The sequence below is a fragment of the Gymnoscopelus braueri genome, assembly GCF_963280865.1.
Source record: "Gymnoscopelus braueri genome assembly, chromosome: 4".
NCBI lineage: Eukaryota > Metazoa > Chordata > Actinopteri > Myctophiformes > Myctophidae > Gymnoscopelus > Gymnoscopelus braueri.
The window spans coordinates 25,271,409-25,297,469 of NC_137605.1; the positions used below are offsets into that span (position 1 = coordinate 25,271,409).

General features: G+C 42.2%; 1 protein-coding gene across 2 annotated transcripts; it reads right to left on the bottom strand.

Annotated features, from left to right (window-relative positions):
* LOC308084349 (mitogen-activated protein kinase kinase kinase 5) lies at positions 1-25,678 on the bottom strand. 2 transcript variants are annotated; one of them, XM_080426957.1, is made up of 28 exons: positions 25,181-25,678; positions 24,445-24,584; positions 23,569-23,756; positions 23,103-23,271; positions 22,391-22,497; positions 21,741-21,911; positions 20,635-20,747; positions 20,176-20,335; positions 19,009-19,159; positions 16,843-16,947; positions 16,433-16,482; positions 15,490-15,585; positions 14,646-14,730; positions 14,031-14,164; positions 12,091-12,218; positions 10,530-10,666; positions 10,149-10,254; positions 9,789-9,946; positions 9,130-9,334; positions 8,705-8,876; positions 7,797-7,962; positions 7,043-7,228; positions 5,917-6,022; positions 5,051-5,303; positions 4,493-4,605; positions 2,639-2,736; positions 2,351-2,427; positions 1-1,889 (listed from the first exon to the last, which is right to left on the bottom strand). In XM_080426957.1, the coding sequence occupies exons 1-28, from the start codon at positions 25,533-25,535 to the stop codon at positions 1,793-1,795; spliced, it is 4,026 nt and encodes a 1,341-aa protein (XP_080283083.1). In that variant the 5' UTR covers positions 25,536-25,678; the 3' UTR covers positions 1-1,792. The 2 variants fall into 2 exon arrangements, with proteins under 2 accessions (XP_080283083.1, XP_080283084.1); XM_080426958.1 differs by having other exon boundaries at positions 25,110-25,223.
* Positions 25,679-26,061: the final 383 nt, after the last annotated feature.

Here is a 26,061-nt window from a genome sequence, read left to right on the forward strand (position 1 = left end):
TCTTTAATCTGACTTTGCATTAAAACACTTTCATTCACATCACTGTGCCTCAGGTCTGAACTTGTACACATTTGCTTAAAAGAAACAATTTCAGCCTTCCTGAATTCCTTGCCACAAAAATGGATATTCTGGTGATTTTCAATTTAAGGTGTTCTGGTCAAACAACACAGCTGGCAGCAACATTGCTGGCAGTACAATTATTTTACCCAAGCTTCAGGTGCAACAGTGTGGAAAAGAGATAAGGTATGTGTGTGGGTGTATGGGGATGTGGGAGTCACATTTATGATTGGGTTCAGAAGTCTTACACCTAGAAATAGAAAATGTCCCTGAGCTGCTAAATTAGGGACTGATGGTCCAGTAGTTTGCTAGATGGTAATAGTCTGAATATACTGTAACTAGCACATCTTCAGTGGTTGGAGTTTGTCTTCGTACTCCTCCTTTGAGAACTTTAGATATAGTTCGTTATTTTAAGCAGACGGCACACCGGATTGAACACAAATGCGCTGCCATCTTTATCGTTGTTGAGACAACATTGCAATTACCGCGCTCACTGTTGGGAAAGAGAGACAACAGACATAAAACTCGGGATTGTAGCTTTAAATAGACCACCTTATTTCAGGGTTGGGTTTGCAGTAAGAAGGGTGTTATCACATAAATTGCATTACACCAAGTTGTGTGCCTGAACTAGCTCCACTGCTTTCTTCAGTTAAAAACCATTACTCATATCCTTACTGAGTGAAACCAAGCCCAATCCCTCAATTAAGTAATACCCCTAATGACGTACTGTAGCACAGGAACTGAGTCACCATATGCCCAATAATTACAATGTTTCAAACGGCTTATAAAAAAACAATTGACATCATTTACAATTTCATCTCACCAAGGTCATCGAGTACCGAGTCATGTCACAATTGAATAGATGAAAATACACAAATATCACACACAGGCTGCTCATGTGGACATGCCTCAAGCAAAATTTCATTCTTCAATCACTTCCTTTAGAGCTTTATCGCAGAAATTCCACACCCACACACACACGTCTCCAAGGTAATGTGAACAGTATGACATCAGATGGAAAGGCATGTGTGGAATTTTAAGACTGGTCAGCACTGTGTTGCTTCTTCTAGACTACATCATACCTCCACATAATCTCCAGTGTAAAATATTCAACATCCCTGGTTATTTGAATGAGTTTTATACACACCAGCGAAAATATGCCATGACCAACATTTTTTGTTCAGAACATAAACATCTTGCGTGCTTTTCACATCTTATAACTTAGATCCAGCTATGTTCCGAGTGAAATCTAAATACACAGACAAATGGCAATGGCATTCCAATTCAGCATTTGCAAACAAAACAAACTTTTAGAACACTGCACACTATGCGTGCAGCGCAGCAGGTATGGGTCCAAAAAAATCCCTTGTTGCCAAGCCCAAGGTCAGATGTAAAAATAAGACAGCAGGTCCTATTTTTGACAGGGAGACTTCTACATTCTATCACGCATTGCACAAAAAGGTAAGAAACTAAGCTAAGAGTCAATACCTCTTTCAGGAAACACAAACCAACCGAAGTAGTGTAAAAGAAAATCATAGTTGTCAATTGGTGCTTACGCCAATTCCAGAAATCAGCAGTTTGGTCGACAAAAGAACTCTCCAAAACAATTCACAGGCATCCAAATGCCAATGGTACCTGTACAAAAATCAGTACCTTGCATTGTCACAGTTCATTATAAACATGTGCTGATAGGACCAGCCTATCAATAAATCTGTTGTTCGTTGATTCACAGCTATCAGAGAAGTGTGTCCTCACTCTCCTCTGCATGCGTGCTGAGTTGGCCCTTCCTGCGGGCAGTGATGGCAGCCCAGATACGACACAGCATGCCCCCTCTGGGAAGGAATACAGGATACTTAACACATACTGTAAATGCCACATTCCAGAACAATATATGAGTTTTGATATTATTTCATATTACAGGAATTTCATAAAGTGGGATTATATCTATGAGGCCTCATAAATATGACAAATGGAAAGATGTCTAGGTGGTTCAAGCAAGATGTTATACTTGTAAAAACCTTTTCTCAACTCAATAAGACAGCCACCACAGAAATTCCAGCCAGAGGAATTTTACGTGCATCAGGGGAATCCTTGTGTTTACCAGTTGTGCTCATATACTGAATGAATAGAGTCAAATCAGTCATGTGTTTCAATGTGTAACATAAACATACCCGCTTTGCATATAGTCATTTACATTAACTAAAGCGAGTGTTTTCCTCTCTCTAGTAACCCTGTAGAGAAACACTTCTGCATGTGTGAGGATGTTTGAGGGTGATGCGTGGAGACAGCTCACCTTATGCCACAATACATTAAGTCATCCCTGCAGGCCATGTGGAGGAGACAGTCCAAGGTGAACTCGTGAGAGCGCAACTAGGAAAAACAGGTGAAACGTGAAATTATGTTCTTATGTAATAATGCTGTAATAATGAAGCAACCACGCTAATAACAATGACTGATGCCATTCAGCCTAATTAAGTGTAAGAAAAAACAACTAAAGCTTTTTCAAGGAATTGAGTTTCAACTGAGAGTTATACATTGAGTATAGTGGACTTTCTGTTTCTGCAAGTAATACACAAGTTACCTTGTTGATAGTATCTTGGTCTACCGGAACAGCCTTGAGCCAACGTACCAACGCCTTGACATCTGGATTAGGGCTTCTCGGTGGAGACAACCCACCGTCTAATCTCATGAGGGAGAGATGACCATTATTAGTCCATTGGCCTTGTTTGGTGTTTGCAGATACCAAGTGTCATCACTCATCACAAGACATTTCAGCGATTCAAGAGAGTGACAGGCATAACACAAGTTGTTAACTGCTGTCTGCACACAATGTTACAGTAGCATGCCAGATTATAATCATTATCCTACCCAACAGATCAGGTTTGAACACATTAGGTAACAATCATCTCCAGTGGTCCATGCGCCAAGACAGAAAACCAGTTACGCGGAAAACCAGAGCTGGAGGCTTGGATGTGGCAGGGGTGGCACAGGTCCATTTTTGTTTATATTCATTATCCCTTTGTGGAAATGTGTGCTCTGCATTTGACCCATCCTAACTACAGTACTTAGGAGCACTGAGCTGCCACAGTGCAGCGCCAGGGGACCAACTCCAGTTGTAATGCCAGTACCTTGGTTAAGGGCAATGGCAGGACAAGGTACCTAACCTGCATGTCTTTTGGTGTGGGAGGAAACCGGAATAACCAGAGGATACCCATGAAGACAGCATGCTAAATCCACACAGAAAGGCCCCCCGCCGGGGTTCGAACCCAAGACCAATCTACTGTGGTGCTGTGCTGCCCTGTCAGTTAAGGATGTGATAAGAATCACAGACACAGAGTCTTTGCTTGGTCTAAAGCCCAGTCCACACCAATGCAACTAGCCACAACAATGAAATTGCAGTCTGGACTGACCAGTTACAGACCGGAGCCATTATCCCCAAATAATGGTTGCAAATAGTTGCAATTAGTTGCAAGGAGTTGAATTGGTATGAACTGGCCTTAATAGCAAGCAGTGACAAATGTAAATAAATAGGTAGCCTTCACCACCAAAAACATATTAGCAGTGGAGATACGTTTTATTTGGGCTAAGCTCTTGATGGAGGGACCAACACTATAGAGAACAGATACTTTTACAGATCATTTCTTTTAAACTGCATTTTGAGACTGTAGTAGGTTTGTATAATTATGTTGTGTGTAACATTGGAATAAAACAGACCTATATTTCGATTTAGGGTGGGGTAAAAAAGTTAAATCTACAAATCAGTCTATGTCTATAACAATCAATGTGAATAGAACCCTAATTTACCTACTGTAACGTTCAAAACAAGCCCATATTGGGCCTTTAATGAGCCTCAGATCCAGGACAATTTAAATTGTCTGCCCCTCCACATTATTTACTTAAAATTGTATAGTTGACACAAATCACATTAAATATTAGACAAATCAACAGTAAACACTTAATCTCTGCTTTAAACATTAGGGGCCTCAAATGTAACATAACATCACAACATCGCTGTCAGGAGAAAACCTTGTACAGTATGTCCAAGAGACCGTTAGTTTAAATGTAAAAAAATAACCTGTGTTCCCATGGATCCAATGTTTAGTTATTTAGTCACAAGCTCTTGTTAATACTTTTAATTTGTTAAATATTTATAAAACCCATATACAGATTAAAAAAAAAAAAAAAAAAAAGATATCTACTAGATAATCTACTAGCTCACTACGTGTTTCATCTTGACACATTGTAAGGTTGAAGATCAGCCGTTGCACTACTTCTGTGTGTCATACAGTCATATTTTGTCGTATCACCCTCGTCAGACCGTCGTATCACCGTCGCCAGACAGAGACGAAAACAAAGATCCATATACATGCTTACATGCTTACATGGCTGTAACAGATGGCTGTGTGAGGAGAAGACATGATGAACCATAATGTACCTGTGGTGACCACCGTGTTCCTCAGCGTGTCAATCTGTTCCTGTTTCCTCTGGACAGAGTTCCTCAGGAGCTCCTGGTACTCTTTCTCCTTGTCACTCAACTGGCTCAGCAGTCTGGAACCACATGCATTGCCATTCATCAGTGACAATTAACACAAATACTTCCTGATATTGTCGCTTTCGGGGTACTCCAGGGTACTTTAACAAATATTGTTTTTTGGTGCACTGATATCGGCTTATAAAAAGCCATTACTAGGCACCATTTCCTGACCCCATCACAATAGAGGAATGGATAGATATACTTAATGATTATTATAAATATATTTTTGTCAATGTCTGACCAGTTTTTATAGTATAGCTTGTTGATTACTTTTGATGCAGTAAAGTTCTTTTTCATATCTTTTCTTTCAGGTATTAAAAAAGGCCTGAAAAATCCTTAAATTGTCACTTTAAACTGTCATTTGGGGACCCCCCCCCCCCCCCCAAATCATGTGGGGGTCTCCCCTGGGGGTCTCGACCCACAGGTTGAGAACCGCTGCTTTAGATAGCTAAATGCTACCTGCTGGTTTCCAGGCGTAGCCCTATCAGTTCATGGCTGAGGGGACAGCCGGTGGTGACTGGAGGAGGGTCTGTGGGGGAGCCGGGCCTGGCTATGGCTGGACACTCATCTGCAGGCTCCGTCTGTTGTGTTTCTGCTGGCGCCTCCTTCTGGTCAACGTCAGGAAATACAGGGAGCTCTGATACACTGAGCCGCTCCGTCTCTGGAGTGCTGTCGTCACACTCAAACGAGGATTGTAGCTGGAGTTTTAGCTCTGGAAGACACACGTGAAAGGGTAAAGGACTGGACATAAACGTAATGTATATCTATCTCTCTATTCATCTATCTATCTATCCATCTACAGCAGGGGTCTTCAACGTTATTCAGCCCAAGGACCCCCTAGCTGAAAGCAGAGATGAAGCACTACATAAAAAAAGAAAATCCAATCACACAAAGATTTGGCAGCCCCCTTGTAGTAACTCTGACTCCCCCCTAGGGGTCCCGGACCCCCTGTTGAAGACCCCTGATCTACAGTATTGACACACATAAAAACATATGTCCCTTTTGTTGGGACATAAAAAGCGCTGCATGTCAACATCTGAATGTGATTTCTTGTTAGTTATCTCCACCAGGCCGGCCCAGAGATCTTGTGTTTCCACTGCTAATTTCGCAAACTACTACATCAATCAGCGTCAAATTTCTTGTAGGCCACGTAGCGCAACTGAACTCAAATATTATTTTTGTGAATGTATAACCTCAGACCCACTATCCCTCTGGGCTAGAATGGCCAAATACATATCAATTTGGGGGGTCGTCGTAGTCATAAAATGTTTGAGAACCACTGTACTAGGTGATAAGAACTAGGCTGGGAAATGGAACAGTTGTACCTGGCAGGAGCACAGTGATGGCATCTTGCACGGACTGTCTCAGCAGATTGTCCAGAGCAAACATCCAGTGGGGTTTCACCTGCTGTTGCCTCAACACCTTCTTCACCTGAACACAGGAAACAGGAAATAGACACATTGTCACTATCAGGCAGAAACCTTCTATGTCCAAAACCGTTACTTTTCAGGAAAACATAACATGTGTTCCAATGGATAAAATGTAGTTATTTAGTCACAAGGTTTTGTTAATGCTTTTCATTGGTTAAATATTTATAAAACCCACAGAAAAAGCGAAAATAGCAGATTTTCAAGCTCACAACGCATCGCGATAGATCGGCTGTTTTCGCTAGTTTTGCGCGACACCGTCATACAACGAAATATACAAAAATATTATTTAATCATTTATTAATTCATCTCAAACTATACATAAAGATGAAATACAGAGATACAAGGTTTCTGCGAGCACACAGAAGCAATTTCTTCTTTCCTTTTTGGCCGCTAGTTATCAACACGCTGTATCCTTTGAAGCAGGGGTTTTCAACTGGTGGTCTGTGGACCACTGGTGGTCTGTGAAGTACAGTACCTGGACCCGCTCATTACAGACTCTGTCAAGCGGCACATGTATGAAAGACAGTCCCTTGTAAAGTTCTGGATGAGTTGTCAGGCAGAATACCCAGTAAAGTTCTGGATGAGTTGTCAGGCAGAATACCCAGAACACACAGCAAAGCAAGGAAGAGTTTTTACCTTTTGCAACTATGTATCTCTGTGAATGTTTTTCCCCCCACACTGACCCTAAAGAATAAGAACAGGGCCAGGCTGAAGCCAAAAAAAGATATCAGAGTATGTCCCTGTCCCCCACTATATATCCAAGAATAGACAGACTCTGTGCACCTGACACAACAGTGGTCCTCAGGTTGACTTTCAGTCAGGAGTTGAAAAACCCTGCTGTTTTAGTTGAAACCCCCTGCTTTAAAGGAAAATGAAATATTCCAACCAACAGTATAAATTAAAACATGTCAATTTCTTCCTCGTTTTGGCAATGCATAAACCCTTGCAAACAGCTCAAGGAGACTACGCCTTAAGGTGGTGTAATGCTGACAATGTATCCATCTGCTCTGAGATGACCTACCGCATCCTGGAAGTTGAACAGCACTGCCTGCAGGTTGTTAAGAGGTACTGCAGCAGCTAGCAGCATTGCTCGCAGGTTGAGGAGGCTGTTGGTCAGTTGCTTCCTGTCTGGGGAGCGGATGTTTTCTCCCAAGCAGCCAATCAGCTCTGTGATGTGCTCTGAGGTAAGTGATGAGCCCACGCCATGCTTTTAAAAGTTAGAGATGACTTTAAAAGATATAACAAAACCACACATTGAATATCGATTATCCTATGTATGTACATTAAGGGTGTTACACCACTTGCTATTAAAACAGATCTAGCCAATATTAGACAATGTACACAAGCTTAATGAAAAGATTAGCATTTCTGAAAAAAAAACTCTAGATAAACACACACGAACAGCCCCCCACGTATGAATTTAATTACACAGAATTAAATTCACCGTTCGGGGATCGGCAGTGCATTGACAGTGTCGATGAATACTATACAAAACCAGCCATCCTTGCTTGCTGTCAGCAAGTAGCACCAGTATCAGTAGCATCTATTAAATTGTTAGTTAAACATGCCATAGAAAAAGGAATTACTTATCGATGCTACCATTACAATCTGTGTCTATACCTTCTGCACTGTGATAACGGTTTCCTCGCTTGATTTGATGATTACATGGGATGGATTACATTTGTGCATTAATCAATGAATGTTCACTCCCCATGGTCTTAAAAGTGGTTTGAAATGTATGAGTGTGATGCACGGTGAGTGTTCTCTTCACCAACCTGAGGCATGGTGTCCTGTATACTGAACACCACGTTGCTGATGTAGTCGGTGAGGACTCTGTGCAGGGTGGCCCTCCTCTCGCTGTCCTTCCTCAGCAGAAACAGACCCAGGTTCTCCCCTGTTGAGGCCGGGCTGCTCATGTCCATTGGAGAGTCCTCTGGAATACTGACCAGCAGGGGGGGAAGGAGAGACACGTTACTTTCAACACAATATGCAAAAACTATCCAAAAGTTATATAATGTAATCACAACCAGTGGTGGAAAGTACTGTGCTTAAGTAAAATTTTGAGGTATTTGTACTTTACTTGAGTATTTCCAATTTCCAATACTTTTACTCCACTACATCTCAGAGGCAAATATTGTACTTTTACTCCACTACAATTATTTGAAAACTTTAGTTACTAGTTACTTTTCAGATACAAACAAGTAAGACGCGCGAACGCGGGAAGCGAACGGCAAAAGAATTAAAAACTTTAGTTACTAGCTACTTTTCAGATACAAATTATGATATTATGAAACATACCACAGGAAACATTAATCACTTTAGCCCTATTTCGTACATAGGCTATTTGAAAATAGCCGATCTACAAGCTTGCATCGCTACGTGTTGTGCACTTGTAGATCTACTATTTTCAAACATTTTAGTACTTTTACTTTAGGTCCTTTAAGTACATTTTGATGCCAATACGTTTGTACTTTTACTCGAGTAAATTTTTTATTCTGGAATTTTACTTGTAACCGAGTATTTCTATATTGCAGTATTGGTACTTTTACTTGGACTAACCTGATATGATACCTATCCAAACCAGTGTTTTTATGTGCCTGGACCGCTAGGCCTAAACCAGTGGTTTTATTAAGCTGATGGAGAGATATGTTATCTTCATCATCTGACAAATGGTGTGACTCACCTCAGGAAACTGGAAGTGGTGGGTGGGCTCTCTGAGATACCATCTTCTCTGATGACAGATGTGACCCTCCTGAGATCCAGGGAGCAGGATAAGTCTATCATTTCCGAGTAGGAGTCAGTGTCCTCCACATGGATGGAGATGGGAACAGACAGACTGCGGTGGTAGTAGTCCCCTGCAATATCAGAGTCAAGCTGTGGTTAGAGGTTTCAGGTTTTTATTTAGACAGACTTATAAAATGTTTCACAAAAACGGACCAAAATTATTATCAAAGATACAGTAAGTTGAAAAGGTGATTACATGTACCTTTTAGTTAGCTATGAACAAAGAAGGCAAGTATAAATTAGGGGTTCCCAAACTTTGCCATACCAAGGAACTGCAAATAGCACCCCTCTATTTTCAGATGTTAACTGGCAGTGAAGTCTCACCAGAAGAAGGCGATGTGTCTTTAGCCTCTAGTTGCTGTGGAGCCTTGTTCTTCTTCCTGGGGGAAGATCTAAGGAAGCTGTCCTTCAGCAGCTCTGTGGCCGTGGCTCTGTTGTCCGGGTCTGGCTCAAAGCAGCTCATGAGGAAGCGCTTTGCCTCATCAGACATACACTCTGGAACCTTGGGGTGGATCTTGAACATGCCCACCTGAAGCGGAATAGTTTATTTGAACAACTTCATGATTATGAAGAGGGGCTTCTATCAAATCACGTTGGAGTTTGCATATATAAGAGGCAGAAGTTGCCAGGGCAAAGCAACAACATTTAGGGCTGGGTAATATAGATATATCATCTGGGATTTTGGATATTGTAATATCGTTAAGTGTAGTGTTAAATGTAAGTGTAGACTTTCCTGGTTTTAATTACTTAAGCCCCATTTTATACTTTAAAAATAGCAAAAATAGCTGATCTACAAGTTCACGTGTTGCGATGCAATGCTTTGTAAGCTTGTAGATCTGATATTTTCACTATTTCTAAAACATTACTAAAAATATTAAAATGTAATATAAAAATATAAAACAAAAATATGATTTTGTCCATATCGCCCAGCTCTAGAAAGATTATAGAAATCCTTAACTGGAGTTGACCTAAATATACCATACCTTAAACATGGCTGCCTGAGGACTGCCCAGCTCATGGAAGGGTGGTTTCCCTGTGGCCATCTCTATGATGGTACAGCCCAGGGACCAGATGTCTGCTGGCTTCCCATAACCCCGAGGGCCCTGGTCTATGATCTCTGGGGCCATGTACTGGAGTGTTCCTATTGAAAATCATCATGGTGGCGATTAAAAAAGGAATTCATCATCGTGATTTGATAAATCTGTGGTCCCTTTTATGCCGGTGAAATGCAATGCATCCATTCAAAGAAAATAGTTAGCTGGATACAGTGCACATAATAAACAACCACAAAGTGTCACATACACTTTTTTTTTGTTTTTGTCTGTTCATCCAGGTCATCTTACCAGCAAAGGTTTCAGTACATGGGTTGATCCCTGCTAACCGCTTGGAGGTGCCAAAGTCTGAGATCTTCAGCACACCACTGTAGGTATTGATCAGTACATTATCCCCCTGTGTGCAAACACATGTATTACAATATTGTATTGTAGTGATATTGTATTATTCATGCTTTGTAATGCCTGATTTATACTTGGCTGTGCGCCATGTCAAGTACCTAAAATAAGCGACCCACAAACAACGCGTCACGGTGCAACACATTTTGAGCTTGTAAATTGGTTGTCGATTATTGGTGCGTGACAACGGTGTGCAACTAAGTATAAATTATCCTTTAGGTACTCAAATATGTCAGAAGAGAAGAGACTCCATTAACAGGCCTCCATGCTTACTTTGATGTCTCGATGGACTATCTGGTTGTCATGGAGATACTTGAGCCCCTCCAGGATCTGTTTTGTGTAGAAGATGATGGTGGCTTCATTGTCTTTCAGGGGACCCCATTTAGAGCGGAGGAGAGATGACAAGCTTCCTATGCAAAACAAAACACAACTCTGTCATTTTCTCCAGCAATTTAGAGACATTGCATCTTTCCTGGTGACATGCATGGTGTTTGTGTTTTATTAGTGTTAATCGAGTTGGTTAAAATATTGCTTTCCACATTCAGTCGTTTGTGAAAGACAGAGGTAAAGAGAGAATGCAATTTGTGCTAGATTTTCATTCACCCACTTCCTTTATCGCTGCCTGCCAGTAAACACAGAAATTCAATACGAACACCACACACACACACACACACACACACACACACACACACACACTTCCTGGCAGCTAAATAATGGCATTGTATTGAAACAAGCGCCTGGCTTTCAGTACTCTGACCAGAAGTTTGGCTTCTGCTGGTCTGCTAAGCAAAGAATGGGGTTATTTCTGACCTAACTGAATGTTCCACTGAGTGGCTTTCAAAACAGTGACAAAATAACATTTGAATGAACACTAAAATACTTATGTAAAGTGGCATGCAGACTACAGAAATGTTGCATCACTGCAAGGCCGTCATGTGGATTATACCAGGGACAAGTGACTTGGATTTGAGCTCTTCCTTGGACCGAATTGTGGATTATGCCGACAAGTGACTTGACTTTTTTCTTTGCTCTTCCTCATGGACCTACTTGCGGATTATACAAGTGTCAGTCTACTTTATATAATAATAATAATGAATTGCATTTATATGGCGCTTTTCTAAGTACTCAAACTTACTCAAAGCGCTTTACAATGGTTCATTCATTCATACAGGGGGGGGCATTGGGAGGTGGAGCGGCGAACAGTCGACGCCAGCGTCCCCACTTTTCCCACATTCACACACCAATGGTGGCAAGCTAGCGCCGACCGAATCATTGGAGGCAATGTAGGGTTCAGTGTCTTGCCCAAGGACACTTCGACATGTGGACAGGAGGAGTTGGGATTCGAACCGCCGACCCACGGATCAATGGACGACCTGCTCTACCTCCTGAGCCACAGCCGCCCTTATGTGGATTATGCGGTCGACACGCACTGACATTTTGCACCTTAATCCCATGTACAACGTACTTGTCTTTTTGTTTTTCTAGCACCTTAACTAACGTCCATAAGTACTATATCATGCACAGTATACATCTGCTGCTATGCTCACGCACCTTTATATCTTATCTCAGGTACCAGTACCATGTGTAAATAGGTAGATAATTTGTTATTTGTTTGATCTCCTTTCCCCCCTTGCCCCCTTGATACCAATACTTTTGTGCTTTTACTCAAGTACATTTTGAATTACGGACTTTTACTTGTAACAGAGTATTTCTACGTTGCAGTATTGACACTTTTACTTAGTAAAGCATTTGAGTACTTTTTCCACCACTGATAACAATATATTAAATGAACATCCAAGGAGTATGACAGCATTGACAACACTAGAACCCACACCTCCAGGAACCTCCTCCATGAAGATCTTGATGAAACCATCCTGGCTGACAGATCCCAAGTACTGGACGATGTTCCGGTGCTTCAGCCTCTTGTGGAGGGCGATCTCCTCATGAAGGGGCTGGGAGTACCTGGGAGGAAAGAAGAGACAAACATAAGCTACTTTATACGATGTTCAAACAAAGACAAGTGGTTACTGCCTCTGGTGGATTATACCACACTGAAAGGTTCTATTTTAACCCATTAAGACCTGAGGCCGATTCTACAAATGCCTTCTAAATCAGTAGTTCTGAAATGTCTTCGTGTCAAGGACCCCCAAATTGATACATCTATGGCCGTGGACCCCCCCATCTGAAAATATTTTGTGCCAGGGACCCCCAGAAGAGAGGTGTTTTCGATATATTTTTCATATTATGTTCAAAAATAGCGTGATGAGAACTACTGTTCTAAATCCTAAGAGTTTTCTGACTAGCCTGACACTCATTGCGTTTCACTCCATTATTCAGTCTGAAAGCCCTCTCAGTGCAGCAGTTTTCTGAGATGGGGGCGTGGCCAAAGTGGGACTCTTTGAAGATTGATTCATACTGGATTAACCCAATCCCGATCCCGGGCCGCCGGTTAGATTTTCAACCGAGAAAACCCTGCCTACAGCGTCACCAGACCCTGAATGTGAGGCTAGAAAGCCAGGCTAGAAAAACACATGATGCTATATATAGCTCAAATCTAAAATGACACAGATGCTTTCCCAGATTTAATGGGTTAAGGCATCATCCTCATCATCATCTCTGCTGTTTCACCTCCTAACTTGAAGTAGTTTTAATAGGTTGAGTGTTTGACCTATGGCTCACCAAAGCATGCCGTTTCTTTTTTTTTTACATACATTTGTGCCTTAACCAATTAAACCCAATACTTAGTTGACCGGATTCCCAAGGGCTACACTAGACATCTGAAAAGAGCAGATCTTGCGACACGTTGTGTGCTTGTAGGTCTGCTATTGTCCCCAATTGTTAGCCCCACAACAGGGATGCTAGGGTTCAAGTGGTGGAAACCTAGTTTTGCACCCTAAAAAAATTATAACATAGCTCCTCTGACAGCTGTTTGTAAAGTGTGGTTTGCTGCACACTTTAAAAAAGTGATTTAAGCTTCCCTTACTTCCACAGAAGACCAGGCAATGGAGCTGAGCTCTTTGGGGAGGTTAGCGGATGGTAAACATGGAAAGGAAAAATGCCAACGCACATCCATCTCCTCTGGGATTTGTAAGATCACTGCCAAATGTTTTCCGACTTAGGACACTATGAAGGAACCATCTGGTAATCATTTTAACACGAGAGAAATGTCTTTGAATGCAAACAAGTGAGGGAAATGTATTTGTAATTTGTGAGAGTCTACTTGAGATATTTACTTCCTTATTTATTATTTATTGAATATCTGATTCTGATTGGTCAATAAAGGCATTCTGTGGCCTATTATTTCCTGATGGCAGACAGCTGATAACAGACTGATGCTCTGCCTCTGTTTTTATGTTGCTTGGGGAGCGGAAGCTTGTAAGCTAATAAAATATTTTTTAATCAATATTGTGAGTCAAATTATTGATTTGATATACAGAGGCAGGATAGGATAATAAGGATAATTCCTTTTAACAGGTCGTTCATGAAAGTCCTTGCGGTCTTGTTTCCAATGAGAACCTGTGAGCAATTGGGGTTAAGAGTCTTGCTCAGGGACAAATTTCATATCATCGGCACATATGCTGGGATAGCCTGGAATCGAACCTGGGGCAACCAGGGCCAGCTGGTTCCCTAGGCGGGCTCACTAACCACTCAGCTATGGCCGCCCCAAAGTCATTGGCAGTCATTGTTGAAAACAAAACAAAACCTTCAAGATGAAGCAGGGATGACACAAATATGAAATAGTAAATGATATATATTTATATTTTCTGCTCATACGTGCTGTCCTTCTCAGGGATCTCCTTGATGGCAATGCGGACTTGGTTGCTCAGGTCCCTCCCAGCGTAAACCACTCCATAGGTCCCTTTACCTAGAACCACCTTGTCTCCATTCTCATTTGTCTCGTAGATGTACTGCAGAATGGCATGGAGAGGAACAGACAAAGACAAAGTCAAAAGTGAAAGCGTCTGAAGAACTGAAAGGAATTTCACAAGCGGCTGCAAACAGTGGTTGCTCGCCATGTTGCTCACCGAAAATAGATGATTTACAACACGTTGCTTTGCAATGCGTTGTGAGCTTGTAGATCTGCTCATTTCGGTGTTCAACGTCAGTGAGCAACTAAGTATAATCAGGCTCACAGACTTCGACTCAGACAGAAACTCCAGAGTCCAAGTTCAAGAAATATAACAGGAATATGATATATGCATGCAGACACATAAGCTACGTCAACTGTGAGAAAAATACGATGGTGGTATGTAATGGGAATATATTTTGTCTTCAACTTTTGACCTATAGCTGCTGTTCTAGGGGTTTATTTTACTTTCTTTTACTGGTCAAGGCAAGGGAACTCTAAAATCGAATGTCATTTCTGGCAGAGACAGGACTGTCACTGACCTCCAGTATTCCTCCAGTGAGACGACTGGGGTCCTCCACAGGGGCCTCAGCCTGGCGCAGCAGGGAGTTCACCAGCTCACAGAAACTAACAGCGAGAGAATATGGCAGGATGTCACGACAAAGAAGAATCTGTCCCTAACTGACCTGAATAAATAAAGTCCAAATATAAACAGCGAGCGACACAGACATTACACTGTCTAAAGCTCTGCGGAGCATTGCAACTAGTGTTATTTGACACACACACACACACACACAGCAACTTCCCCGAAGCGGGAAATTATGAAATAAAACCCATTTCCCCTTCTGTGTAATGTTGACATTGTCCATTGAAGTGAGAGTGAACAGGATCCATCTGTCTTTTGGCATAGCCTTCAACAGGGGAGGAATTGTATGATTCATAGCGTGATCACATCACACCCATTATCCCTGGCCATTAGCCAGAGAATGTGGCTATTTGTGCTTCTGTCTGTGCATCTTTGCCTGCTTGCTTTCCTAACACCAGGTTTATTGTCAGTTAGTAAGTCAGTAATGCATGAATCAGACTTCTGTCTGTTAGTGAGTCTGTTTATTGTCAGCCAACCAATCACCGAGTCACCCAGTCAGTGGGTGGGTCAACCAGACTGCAACTGTGTACATCTTCTTACGCTGCTGGTTACTATCTCAATTCAAATCAGGAAGATTTATGGCCACAATAATATATTTGCATTGCCAAAATAGAATATTTGTTTTACCTACGCTACAACAAGCAACACAAATATGCATGCTATACTGTATATGCATACATGTAGATGCCATTGTTAACCATGCAAACACAAACCATGCCACACACACACACACACCTCACCCTTTACAGTGCAGCTCTGTGGGGAAGCAGAGCTGGAAGTCATCAGAGTTATAGTGGACATACAGGAAGCAGCTCCGCTCATCAATCTTGGACGCACTGGAAGTGAAGAAATGAATCAAAGATGAACAATATGTGCAACAGGTTGCTGCAGATGTTCTATCAGTCTGACTTTATAGTAACAAAGAAAGGATACCAACAAAATTAACTAGTTGGTGAGGAAGGTTAGCTTCATTGATGGAGTTAAGCTGGACAGTCTGCAGGTGGTTGTGGGGGGAGGAGGAAGAGGAAGCTGGACGCTATCCTAGTAAACCCCTCTCATCTCTATGACGAGCTAGCGGGGATGAGGAGCATGTTCAGCCACAGACTCTCGACACACCATAAAGCGACTTGGACAGTCCGTTGTACCAGTAGCAATCGGGCTCCACGACCAAACCCCATTATGAGAGCTCAAGACCTGTCTATTCTGTTCTTTGAGGTAGAATATCTAAATGGATGAGATGATTGAATCACTGAGGTATTACGGTCTACCTAAAGCTTTGAGAGGACATGAACAGTAAACTAACAGGTAAGAACATCTGCTAGGGGTGACCAAGAGCACAGGCCATATATAAAAAATAATGCTCATAGTCTTCCCCAGATTATTATCTGATAAGAATTGTCCAAGGAGCATTTGAAGGAGGCAATACTTGTACAATACTGTACTTTAGACTGCTAAAGTACACAGTGACTTTGGTCAGTGGCCAGCAATGACATGCACAAAAACAAACGTCAAGCAACAAATGCTAAAAGAGCATTGAGAGGAAATTAAAAGAAAACCGGACAGATAGCCAAGGCTTTCAAAGAAAACACATTTGCCTTGGCTCTTCTGACTTGAACACACCCAGTGCCATAAGCAGAAAGACGTAGGCTTAAAGAAGTTAGCACATGTTGTACTCCTCCTTACCTCACTCCTCGGATTGCAGAGGCTGGGAAAGTCCACTGGTGTAAGCCTTTCTGTGGAAGCAGAGATTTTGTTAAATACAAGAGGGGAGGGAAACAATTGCCTGCTCAAACAAGCACTCAAGAGTGTGCAGTGAACAAATACGGTCAGATATATTTACACATACACGTGAAAATGAAAGAGACACTGCGTAAGCAGTCCTCAGGCAGCAAGGTGCGGCAGGATTCCACACGACACTCAAAGAAAACACCTCATACCTTTTCTGGTTAAACATGGACTAGGCCGTAAACCAATGCAAAGGGAATAAGTCATATGGATAGACGTAACCTGCTTTTATTGCACAGGTTCTCTCATGTAGAAGGCACAGGTATTCAAGGGCAAGTGGCTACGGGGCGGTCAGAGGGTCTACATACCTTTAAGGGTGTGACGTGTTTCAGCTGAACAGTGCGGCTCACGTCCTCTTCACTCACACACACTATGGCTGGTTGTAACACTTTGGTGGGTTCCAGAATCAGCACCTGACAAACACATAAAAATGGTAGTGGCTCCTGAGCCAGCAGTATCTGACTGTGCATTGCATATTGTTGCTCACGGTTACTATGATGCTGCAATGCCCAAGAAGCCAAACAAAAGTGAAGTTTACTCTATGTACCTGTACACAAGACGTAACAACAACAAAATAACATAAGCCGAGAGGAGTGGACCAACCTAAATTTGGGTACGGTATGTTAAAATGGTTGAGTTTGGCATTTGATTAGATTAGTGAAGTTTAGTCAGGTTAAGTGTTGTTAAGGTAACCAGAAGCTGTATGACCTCGAACTCCTGGATTTGAAGCCTGCGACTTGAAATTGCGTACTGGTACTGGTTCAGGAGGACATGACCAACAAACAATGACTCTTCCACTGATTAAGCAAGAATACAATATAGCTTAAACAAAGCATGGCTTGGATCCACAACTCCACTGAACATGACCCGTTAGTCACGATTGTGAAATTATGTGGGGGTTACTGTTCACACGACTCCCACTGATTTTGAATAGGACGACATGTTTCATTATTAGCAACTTTTATACAGAGATCCTGTAATAATGACGGGGAGAAAAGAATAGGGAAATAAATACAATAATTTAGTTAATTAATTAAAAGATTCATGTCCAGTTATATGTGTGTGGCAGCCACTCTCTCCACACTTGCCACTGCCGCACCAGCAAACTGCCGCTGTCGTGTGATCATCATAGAAAACAATGGAGCTACTGTGTGTAAACACATACCGCGGTGGTCCCACTTACGTTGTCTCTCCCCTGTGCACCATAGCCAACCCTGCCACACTGAAGTCCACTGGTTGAGCAGAGTGGCTGTGCTCAAACATATAAGCTACATTAGTAAATTTGACTTTTCATGAATGAAATTGGTGTTATAGATAGTGCTTGAATTGGGCTGGCTGGCCCAATGTACAGTACCAGTTCTGATTTCTTCCCACCTGAGCACACATATTAGCCTACTTACTGTATAATTACACACCAAAGACTATTAAAAAAATGGTACCCAATCCATATGCTTCCCTGTTTGGAATTTAGCATCAAGGGCTGGATGGGGGTATGTTCCTGTGACATACTAGTGTCATTTCCAGGGGGTGTTCTTGTACATCAAGCTGTCTCAGTCCAAGGAAACGGGAGATAATGTACTAGGCACCTGACCTATGGGGTCACATGGCTTGAAAGCTACTTATTTACTCGAATTTTGTACTTACTCACTTACTGGTATGAGGGAATTATGAGATAATGCAATATTCCATTCATTCCCATGTCTTGTGTGTTTCTCCAACTGAGTGCTCCGTTATGTCTGGAGCCCAGCATAAGGCCAGGGCGAGGTTTCCAGATAAGCAGAACTCCCATCTGTTGACCTCGGACATTGTGATAGCCTGGGGTGTACGATGAACATTTGAGGGAGATAAGGGTTTTAGGGAACCTCAGTGTAAAGATTCGTATCATGTCAGCTGTTGTCAGCCAAGAAAGCCATTGGATTCCCTTCCTTTTAGTACGTTATGACAATCAATTTGCAGACACTTCATCGTGTGGTTGTTATTATTATTATTATGTCAAAGTTATGTTATTGTTGCTTTTAATGGATTGATTTGAAAAGTCTAGCCGAAAATAGTCCTTATAGAAATTATTATTTCATTGATTATTATTATATCAAACGTCCCTGATCAATTAGACTAAATGAAAACAAAAGTGAAAAATAAAAATCAAGCCATTGATGGAAAAATTGTGTTGAATAAATGTGTCTATGTACACCGGTGTGGTCCTTGCATTTTCTGTTTTTGTTACCACATCCCTATGTAGATTGTATACTATTGATTGATTGATTGATTGAATACTTTATTAGTCAGACATGTAAACAGCACGAGGTACAGACGGTATTATCATTGTTATCATTGTGTTATCAGTATTATCATTGTGTTTACAAGCTTGCTGTCTTTGCAAGCTTGCTGCTGTACAAGCTTACTAGTCAACTTTAAGAGACAGATTACTACTACAGATGACAGATGGCCAGGAGTAACAGAAGCTGTGGTCTTACTGGACAGCGATCTGTGGAGATGGTGGGTTTACAGGTTTGCAGCAGTAGTTCCATCCAAAAGTCCACTGTGTCTTGTTTTGGAGATCTCACCTCTGGAGGCTTGGCAAACTGACGGTACAGGATGAACGTCTCCATAATGGAGCCCACATACCTTCAGGAAACAAAGCAAACTCAATGCTCCGCAAGATTCTAACGTGCAAATACTCTAAAGTACCAAGAACCAATGGTTCGCGACGCGACGAGTTGCAACTTGCAACCACTTGCCACAGAATCCCTTTGCAACGTTTAAAAACTGGACAGTCCACACAGCCAGTAGCCGAGCTGCTACAAACTGGGGTTTCTACAGCAACAGTATTGTCACAGTACCTCCAGGCTATGGGATATAAACAGCAGACAGGCAGTCGCTAAAACTGGACCGTGTTCACTCCCACAACAAGGCGACGAGACAGTTTACCGTTTCCATGGCACATCAACCTATTATATAAAAATCTCAAATAAGTCATTCGCTCGCTCTTTCTCTCCCTCTCTCTCACAGGTAGGTACAGTAAAAACAATAGTGTTGATTGCCTATAGGCAACCACACTAAAAAGACACGCTAGATTGTGTGTGTGAGAGACACAGAGAGAGAGAGCTCGAGAGTTTTTCCACTTCATAACATGCAGCTTTCTTTTGGGTGATTTTATTGCAGTAACTCTTTTAACTGGTGTTATATACTGTAAACAAGGTAATTATTCAAAAAGTTTGGTAAGCAGGTTTTCTTTCTCTTCCGTCCAAAACTCTGCCATACGTGCGAGTGAGCGATCCCAGAAGACTCAGACTCACTGTACTGTACCGTACTCACTGTACTGATCGATTGGCTGTAAAGTTTGATACCTTCTGAAACGTACTACTTGCAATTCCACAAGTTAAAGGTCTTGCGACTCAATGACCTGCCATGTGCAGGTCATTGTTCTCGGCAACATATTTCAACGGTTTCATCGTATTGCAAATCATTGTGTGGACTGGGCTTAAGACAACATATATAAGACTCCTGCGGATTCCTTGTTACTGGGTCTAATCCACATTCTATGTACAGTATATGTTTAAAGTATTACAAATATTGCGGAAATTGATTCTTGAAAAACATACATTTGTTTTGGAGTGACAAGTCACATTTAGTTGACTCACCATACGGGGGCCTTGAGCCTGTAGAGTCTTTCTGAGGCCTCAATGACCTTCTTGTGTTCGTTTGCGAGGATACTGGCCCCCAGGTAGAATCCCACATCCCAGTATTCCTTCATCTTCTCCAGGCTGCCCTTCCTTCCCAGCAAGCTACTCAAGGTCACACCTGGACACAAACATCATAAACATACAGATCACAGTGTCATTCCAAAATGCCATACAGTACATCCATTTCAGAAAGAAAGGGTTTCCTCCGATATCAAAATATCACAACTGTGTAGGCAAAGTTCAAACGTTTGTCAAAATGGGTGCAGTATGAAGTATATTCTATTGGGATTTTAGCATGGACAACGGGAGTGCCTATATATACAGTAATAGGGTAGCAGGCTGCTGCCCCACATGCAATTTTCAATGTACAAACTCACTGACAACATGGACGGCAAGAAGAATAAAACAATAAGGCACCTATTTTGCGCAGCTCAAGGGAGGTGTCAAATTCGTGACCAGCTGCCATCAGGAGAACTATATTGTTGATGCCAGAGTGAAGGGTTGGCTCTGCTTCAAAAGCTTTGCCATACCTGGAAAATCACACAAAGACTCATTATATACAGCTAAGCCCCATCGCACTGGAAAGCCAATTCCTGGGTTAGTACAGTACAGACAACATTACATAAAAGACACACAAAAAATGCTTTAAAAAAAGATCAACAAGATCAGGTTTAGCTTTTTGTCTCCACCAGGCCGAAGACGTGGCCGAGACTATGTTTTGCACCCTGTCTGTCCGTCCGTCCGTCCGTGAGCAGCTAATCTCCGGCATCATTGGCCCGATAGACGTGAAACTGTGCACACACACTCCCTGGATGCCCCAAATGTTTCACATGGGCCTGTTATAGCGACACCAGGAGGCCGATTTCTGCTAAACTGTTTTTTTTTATATCACTCCTGCAGATTTTGTCCAAACATCACGCAAATCGGTACACAGCATCTCTATAGTCATTAAACCAAACGGGTCTGTCACATTTTTCATATTCCATCCTGATTGGCTAAGATTGGCGAAGTTTGCAGGAGTGCTCTGTTTTGAACAAAATTCCTCAAATCATGAACACAGCGTGCGATTGCAGGGAGATTTTGCACGCACATTCCCACTAGGCCAAGAAAAAACGTCTGCCCTGCATTTTTTACATCTGCCTTTTATAGCGCCACCAGGAGACCGACTTATGTGAAACACATCTTTGGATATTACTCCTTCAGATTTTATCCAAATATCACGCAAATCGGTACACATGATCTTTATAGTCATGTGATCAAGAGGGATCTGACAACATTTTTTGATTGGCTAAGATTGGCATCTAAAGTTTGCTGTCTTACTGGACAGCGATCTGTGGAGATGTCCAGCTGCGTGTTGCAGCAACACGCAGCAAAGGTCAGTCAGGCTCAGGAATCTAACCCGGTACTCGCTGTCAGGCTTCATAAGAGCCTACTTGTGGTATGCACCTTGCTCACTCAGCCATCCGCCCCCCCAAAAAGCTGACCATCTTTTGAAAGTGGATAAACACGTTGTTTGTCCTTACCAATAACTGGCCAGGTCTCTGCTGCAGTGGTCAGTGAACCCGGAGCTCATGAACATGTCTTTGTAGATACGCCCACACAGACAGTGGACATCCGACGCCACCTTGCTCCCCGACTCCACGATTGGCAGAATCAGTTCCAAAGCCTTTGCACGGTCCCCGGGGCGATTCCTCCTGGCATGTGAAGGTATAGTTACAGCATCAGCAGACTGTGGAACTTTGAAACTCAATGCTGATACCTGTGTTGTTTGCGCCTACAAGACAATGGCGAAATCGGCCACGCCCCCAAATACCTGTATGTGTGCAAGCTCACGCCATAAACGTTTTGCTTTCATTTTGTTTGAATCAATATGCTTTTATAATCACTATGAGTTTGTTTTTATCTTCATGACTTGCTTATCATCTTTGATAAGCAATAATCATTTTTACCATTTAGTTGCTGTGTTTTTATCAATTGATTGCACAGTACAGTATGTCCTATCCTATTGTTGTGCAAACTGGCACGGACATGACGCTGCTGTATGACAGTGACATCTTTTTATTTAATTTATCCAAGGAAGAACACTTTGCTCTTCATCCGCGGCCTATTTCACAATGCCCTGATTTATCTGCAAAACCAAAATATGGGTGCATTCCAGAAGGCATCAGGGTACCTGTTTAGTGCAAATATGAAGTGGAATTTTATATTCGGGTGGTTTGCCACTGCAGACATGGGTAGGTTGGTCAGATTCTCCACCAGATTGATTATGGCATCGTAGTCCTGCAGACAGCAAGAGGGCAGAATTGCAATGCATTATTTATTAGGCTAGAAGATCCCTTGAATAGTTCATATATAATGAATAATTTCATTGTTAATCGTTCTGAATAACATAAAAGGCTTGCACACTGACAAGGAAATGTTGCAGCTCTTAGGATCCAAAAACATATTTATTTACAAAAGGTGAAAAATGTGACATGATGAAAAAAAGTGAGTGGACGTTTTGGTCCTCATTCCATCAGCAGCAGCACTGGTCCATTTAAACTGGTTTTAAATTCTACTTTGTCATAATTACAAATACACCTATGAAAATTTGCCATTTAATTTGTTAACAATCCTGTTTGCTGTTGCCTATAACTTTATTTAAAAAGCATATTATAACCATTGCAGATTTATATAATGGTCATCAGTATCTAATTTCTGCAGTAACAGCCTCGAGCCTTCGCCGTGGCAGACACATGCTATTGAAGTAGAGCTATGCAAGTAAACAGTATGTGCTCAATCACACACACACGCACAACCCCCACTAATCATCATTTAAAAAGTAAACCTACAGATGGATAGCGTTTGCGCACACGTGCAACAGACAAACACACAGACACACACACCTGAACATCACGGTAGGACAGCATTAGGTTCATGACTATATCAGGGGTGAGCAGCTCCACAGTGTCCAGGCGTTTCTGGATGCGGGCCAACTCCTGACTCAGGGCCTGTCCACTGAACCTCTCTCGCGCCGTACGGATCTCATGCCGGATCGACTCCCGGAAGTACTCACTGCCATTAAAGAGTACATAAACAGCTAATAACTCTGAAGTACTTGTACTTGTCAACCTCATCTGACCTCCAAATCAAGCCAACTAACTTAAACTAATGAGGAGTGACACAAACATCCCACAACATCAGTTTGTACTCAGCGAAGCCTGAGACTTTGTAGATTACATACCATGTGACAGGTGTTAGGTTGTACAACTTGCCATTATCAAATCACAAATAAATAGACTTGTTACACTGGAAATACATCAAAGGTTTGATGTCACATCATGGGAGTTTTGTGGTGCGTGTGTGTCTGACCTGGACTGAACATGAACATTCTCCAGGATATGGACCAGCGTCTCCACCAGTGGGGTGAGCAGGGGCTCCAGCTGGAAACTGGGCTGCATCAGTTCTTTGATCCCCTTCATCATGGTAGCGTCACAGGCAAAAACCTTGCCTTGAGGTGACACGATGTAAGGGATGAAGGTGTAGCCTCCACACTGCTCCTGAGGGAAGAGAAGAAGCATAATATATGACCTACCATTTATAAACAATACAAAAGTCTGCTTCATACATTCAGATATAGTTCCATTCTTCCCTTTTATTTTGCATTTATTTGTTTATTATTCTCTTTTTTCTTATTGACTTTAATGTTGTGATATTAATATCGCTTTTCATGCGAATGTATTGTACAAGCATGTCCTTGCATTTTCAGTCAATTAGTAATTGGATGGTATGTGTATCCGTTTCATTGGGTGTTGAGTACTAGTGTCTGTGGTGTCTTGTAGTTGTTTGTTATGCGTTTGTATGTGCACCTTTTTGAAAAAAAAATCAATAAAAATATTTGAATAATAATAATACATTCAAATATTCACATTGTACTGGGTAGCCTCAAAAGAACTTGAATCCTAGCTAGCCAGACTAAACTCTTGACAGCGTTTGGAGAAACTAAAGGGGAACTTTCCCCAAAAATATTGCATTCAAGACACTTAGCCTCCCAAACCCAGCTGGCAAACAACTAGGCTACGATTGCATTCGCAAAACAAAATAACCTCCCAGGCCAGCTGACAAACAACTCCCTGCTGACCATTACCGTGTGCATAGTAGACATGACTCATGACTCATAACGCACGAATGACGCATGAATGATGGGTTAGGGACCATTAGGAATACCCACGAATAGATCTGAGTTACCTTGAGAGCCTGGAGATCACTCTCCTGCTTGTAACAGTACAGAATGATGTTATTGGTCATACTGAAACTTTCTCTCACACCCAGGTGATAGAAGAGCGACGGCTGGCAGAAGGTGTCACTCATCTCCACCACGGCCACATCTGGAAGACAGGGCCAAGAAAAACAGGTGTCACACAGTGTTTACCTGGGTAACCTGGGTAACCTGCAGTAGTGGAAAGTAACTAAGTACTGTACTTGGTACAATTTTGAGGTGTTTTTCTTTTTACTTAACTGGAGCATTTCTAATTTTCAGGACTTTTACTTCTACTCCACTACATCTCAGAGGCTTTTACCCTACTACAATTATTTGACAACTTTAGTTACTTCATAGATTTTGATTGTTATTACAAAACATACATAACCACTTGTATACATTTTGTCCATTTGAAAATAGCCGATCTACAAGCTCAGAATGCATTGTGAGCTTGTCAAAAGTTGTGTATACATTTGAAAACATTAAATGGTACTTTCTATATTTGGTACTTTAAGTACATTTTGATACCAATGCTTTCGTACTTTTACTCAAGTTAATTTTGAAGAGTAATTCTACATTGCAGTATTGATACTTTTACTTAAAGTAAAACATTTGAGTACTTTTTCCACCACTGTCACTCAGTCTGCTTTACCTGGGTAACCTGGCTGACAGCCGCGCAGGTTCCTGTCAGACCAACCCGCTCCAAAGCATGCCCACACTTGCCTGCGTTGTAGAAACTATCCAGAATATCCGTGGTTCCCAGGGCGATCCTCTCGAACGAGATGGTCTTGAACACGGCGTGCACGTCGGCGCAGGCTTCCTTCAGGCACTTCAGAGAGAGGTTCTCCTCGGTCTGTGGCACAGAGGCGTCCTCGATCACAATGTAAGCCACGGACACAGCCCTGTTGTTCCTGCTCCGAGGAGAGGTGACATTCTGCTGCTGCTGCTGCTGCTGCTTGTTGGGGTGACTGAGATCCAGAGCCAAGTGATCCTGCCACAAACTCCCTGCTGAGACCCAGACCGGGTCTTTCCTCTTCACTTCGTGCAGGCTCATCCGCCTGCGTTCAGTCGTGTACATGATGTTTGGCCTGGTTGGTTGACACTGAAGATCAACACATTATTGTATTCCTCCAAGACCGAGTCAAACTTCCACGAAAACAAACACGATCCGTCGATTGCCTAGTAAGTAGTCCCCCAGGTGCATCCCCTTCTCCAGTGACATTCCTTGAACTCATTTCCATTAAAGAGACACGCCTTCTACTTTTGCTCCTTGTCTGTCCCGGTCCCACCCATACACTGTCCCGGGTCCCACCCCGGCCGCTTGTCCTCAACATCAGTCAATACATGCGCCAGGAATGGACACTTGCGCGACATCTGCTGTCTGGCAGTGGAAGTCAGTGATTCATTCACTCTCACCTCTTTTGAACAGCAACACTTAAACCCCATATGGTTTTATGCTAGTGTATTTTCTATTTTCTGTTATTGTGGGGAAAGCTTTTACAGAAAATAGCCGATCGACAAGCTCACAGCGCGTCGATCGGCTATTTTCTGCCAAAAAAAATCCCCAAAATAAGGAGGATGCTGCGGTTGAAATTGTTAATTCA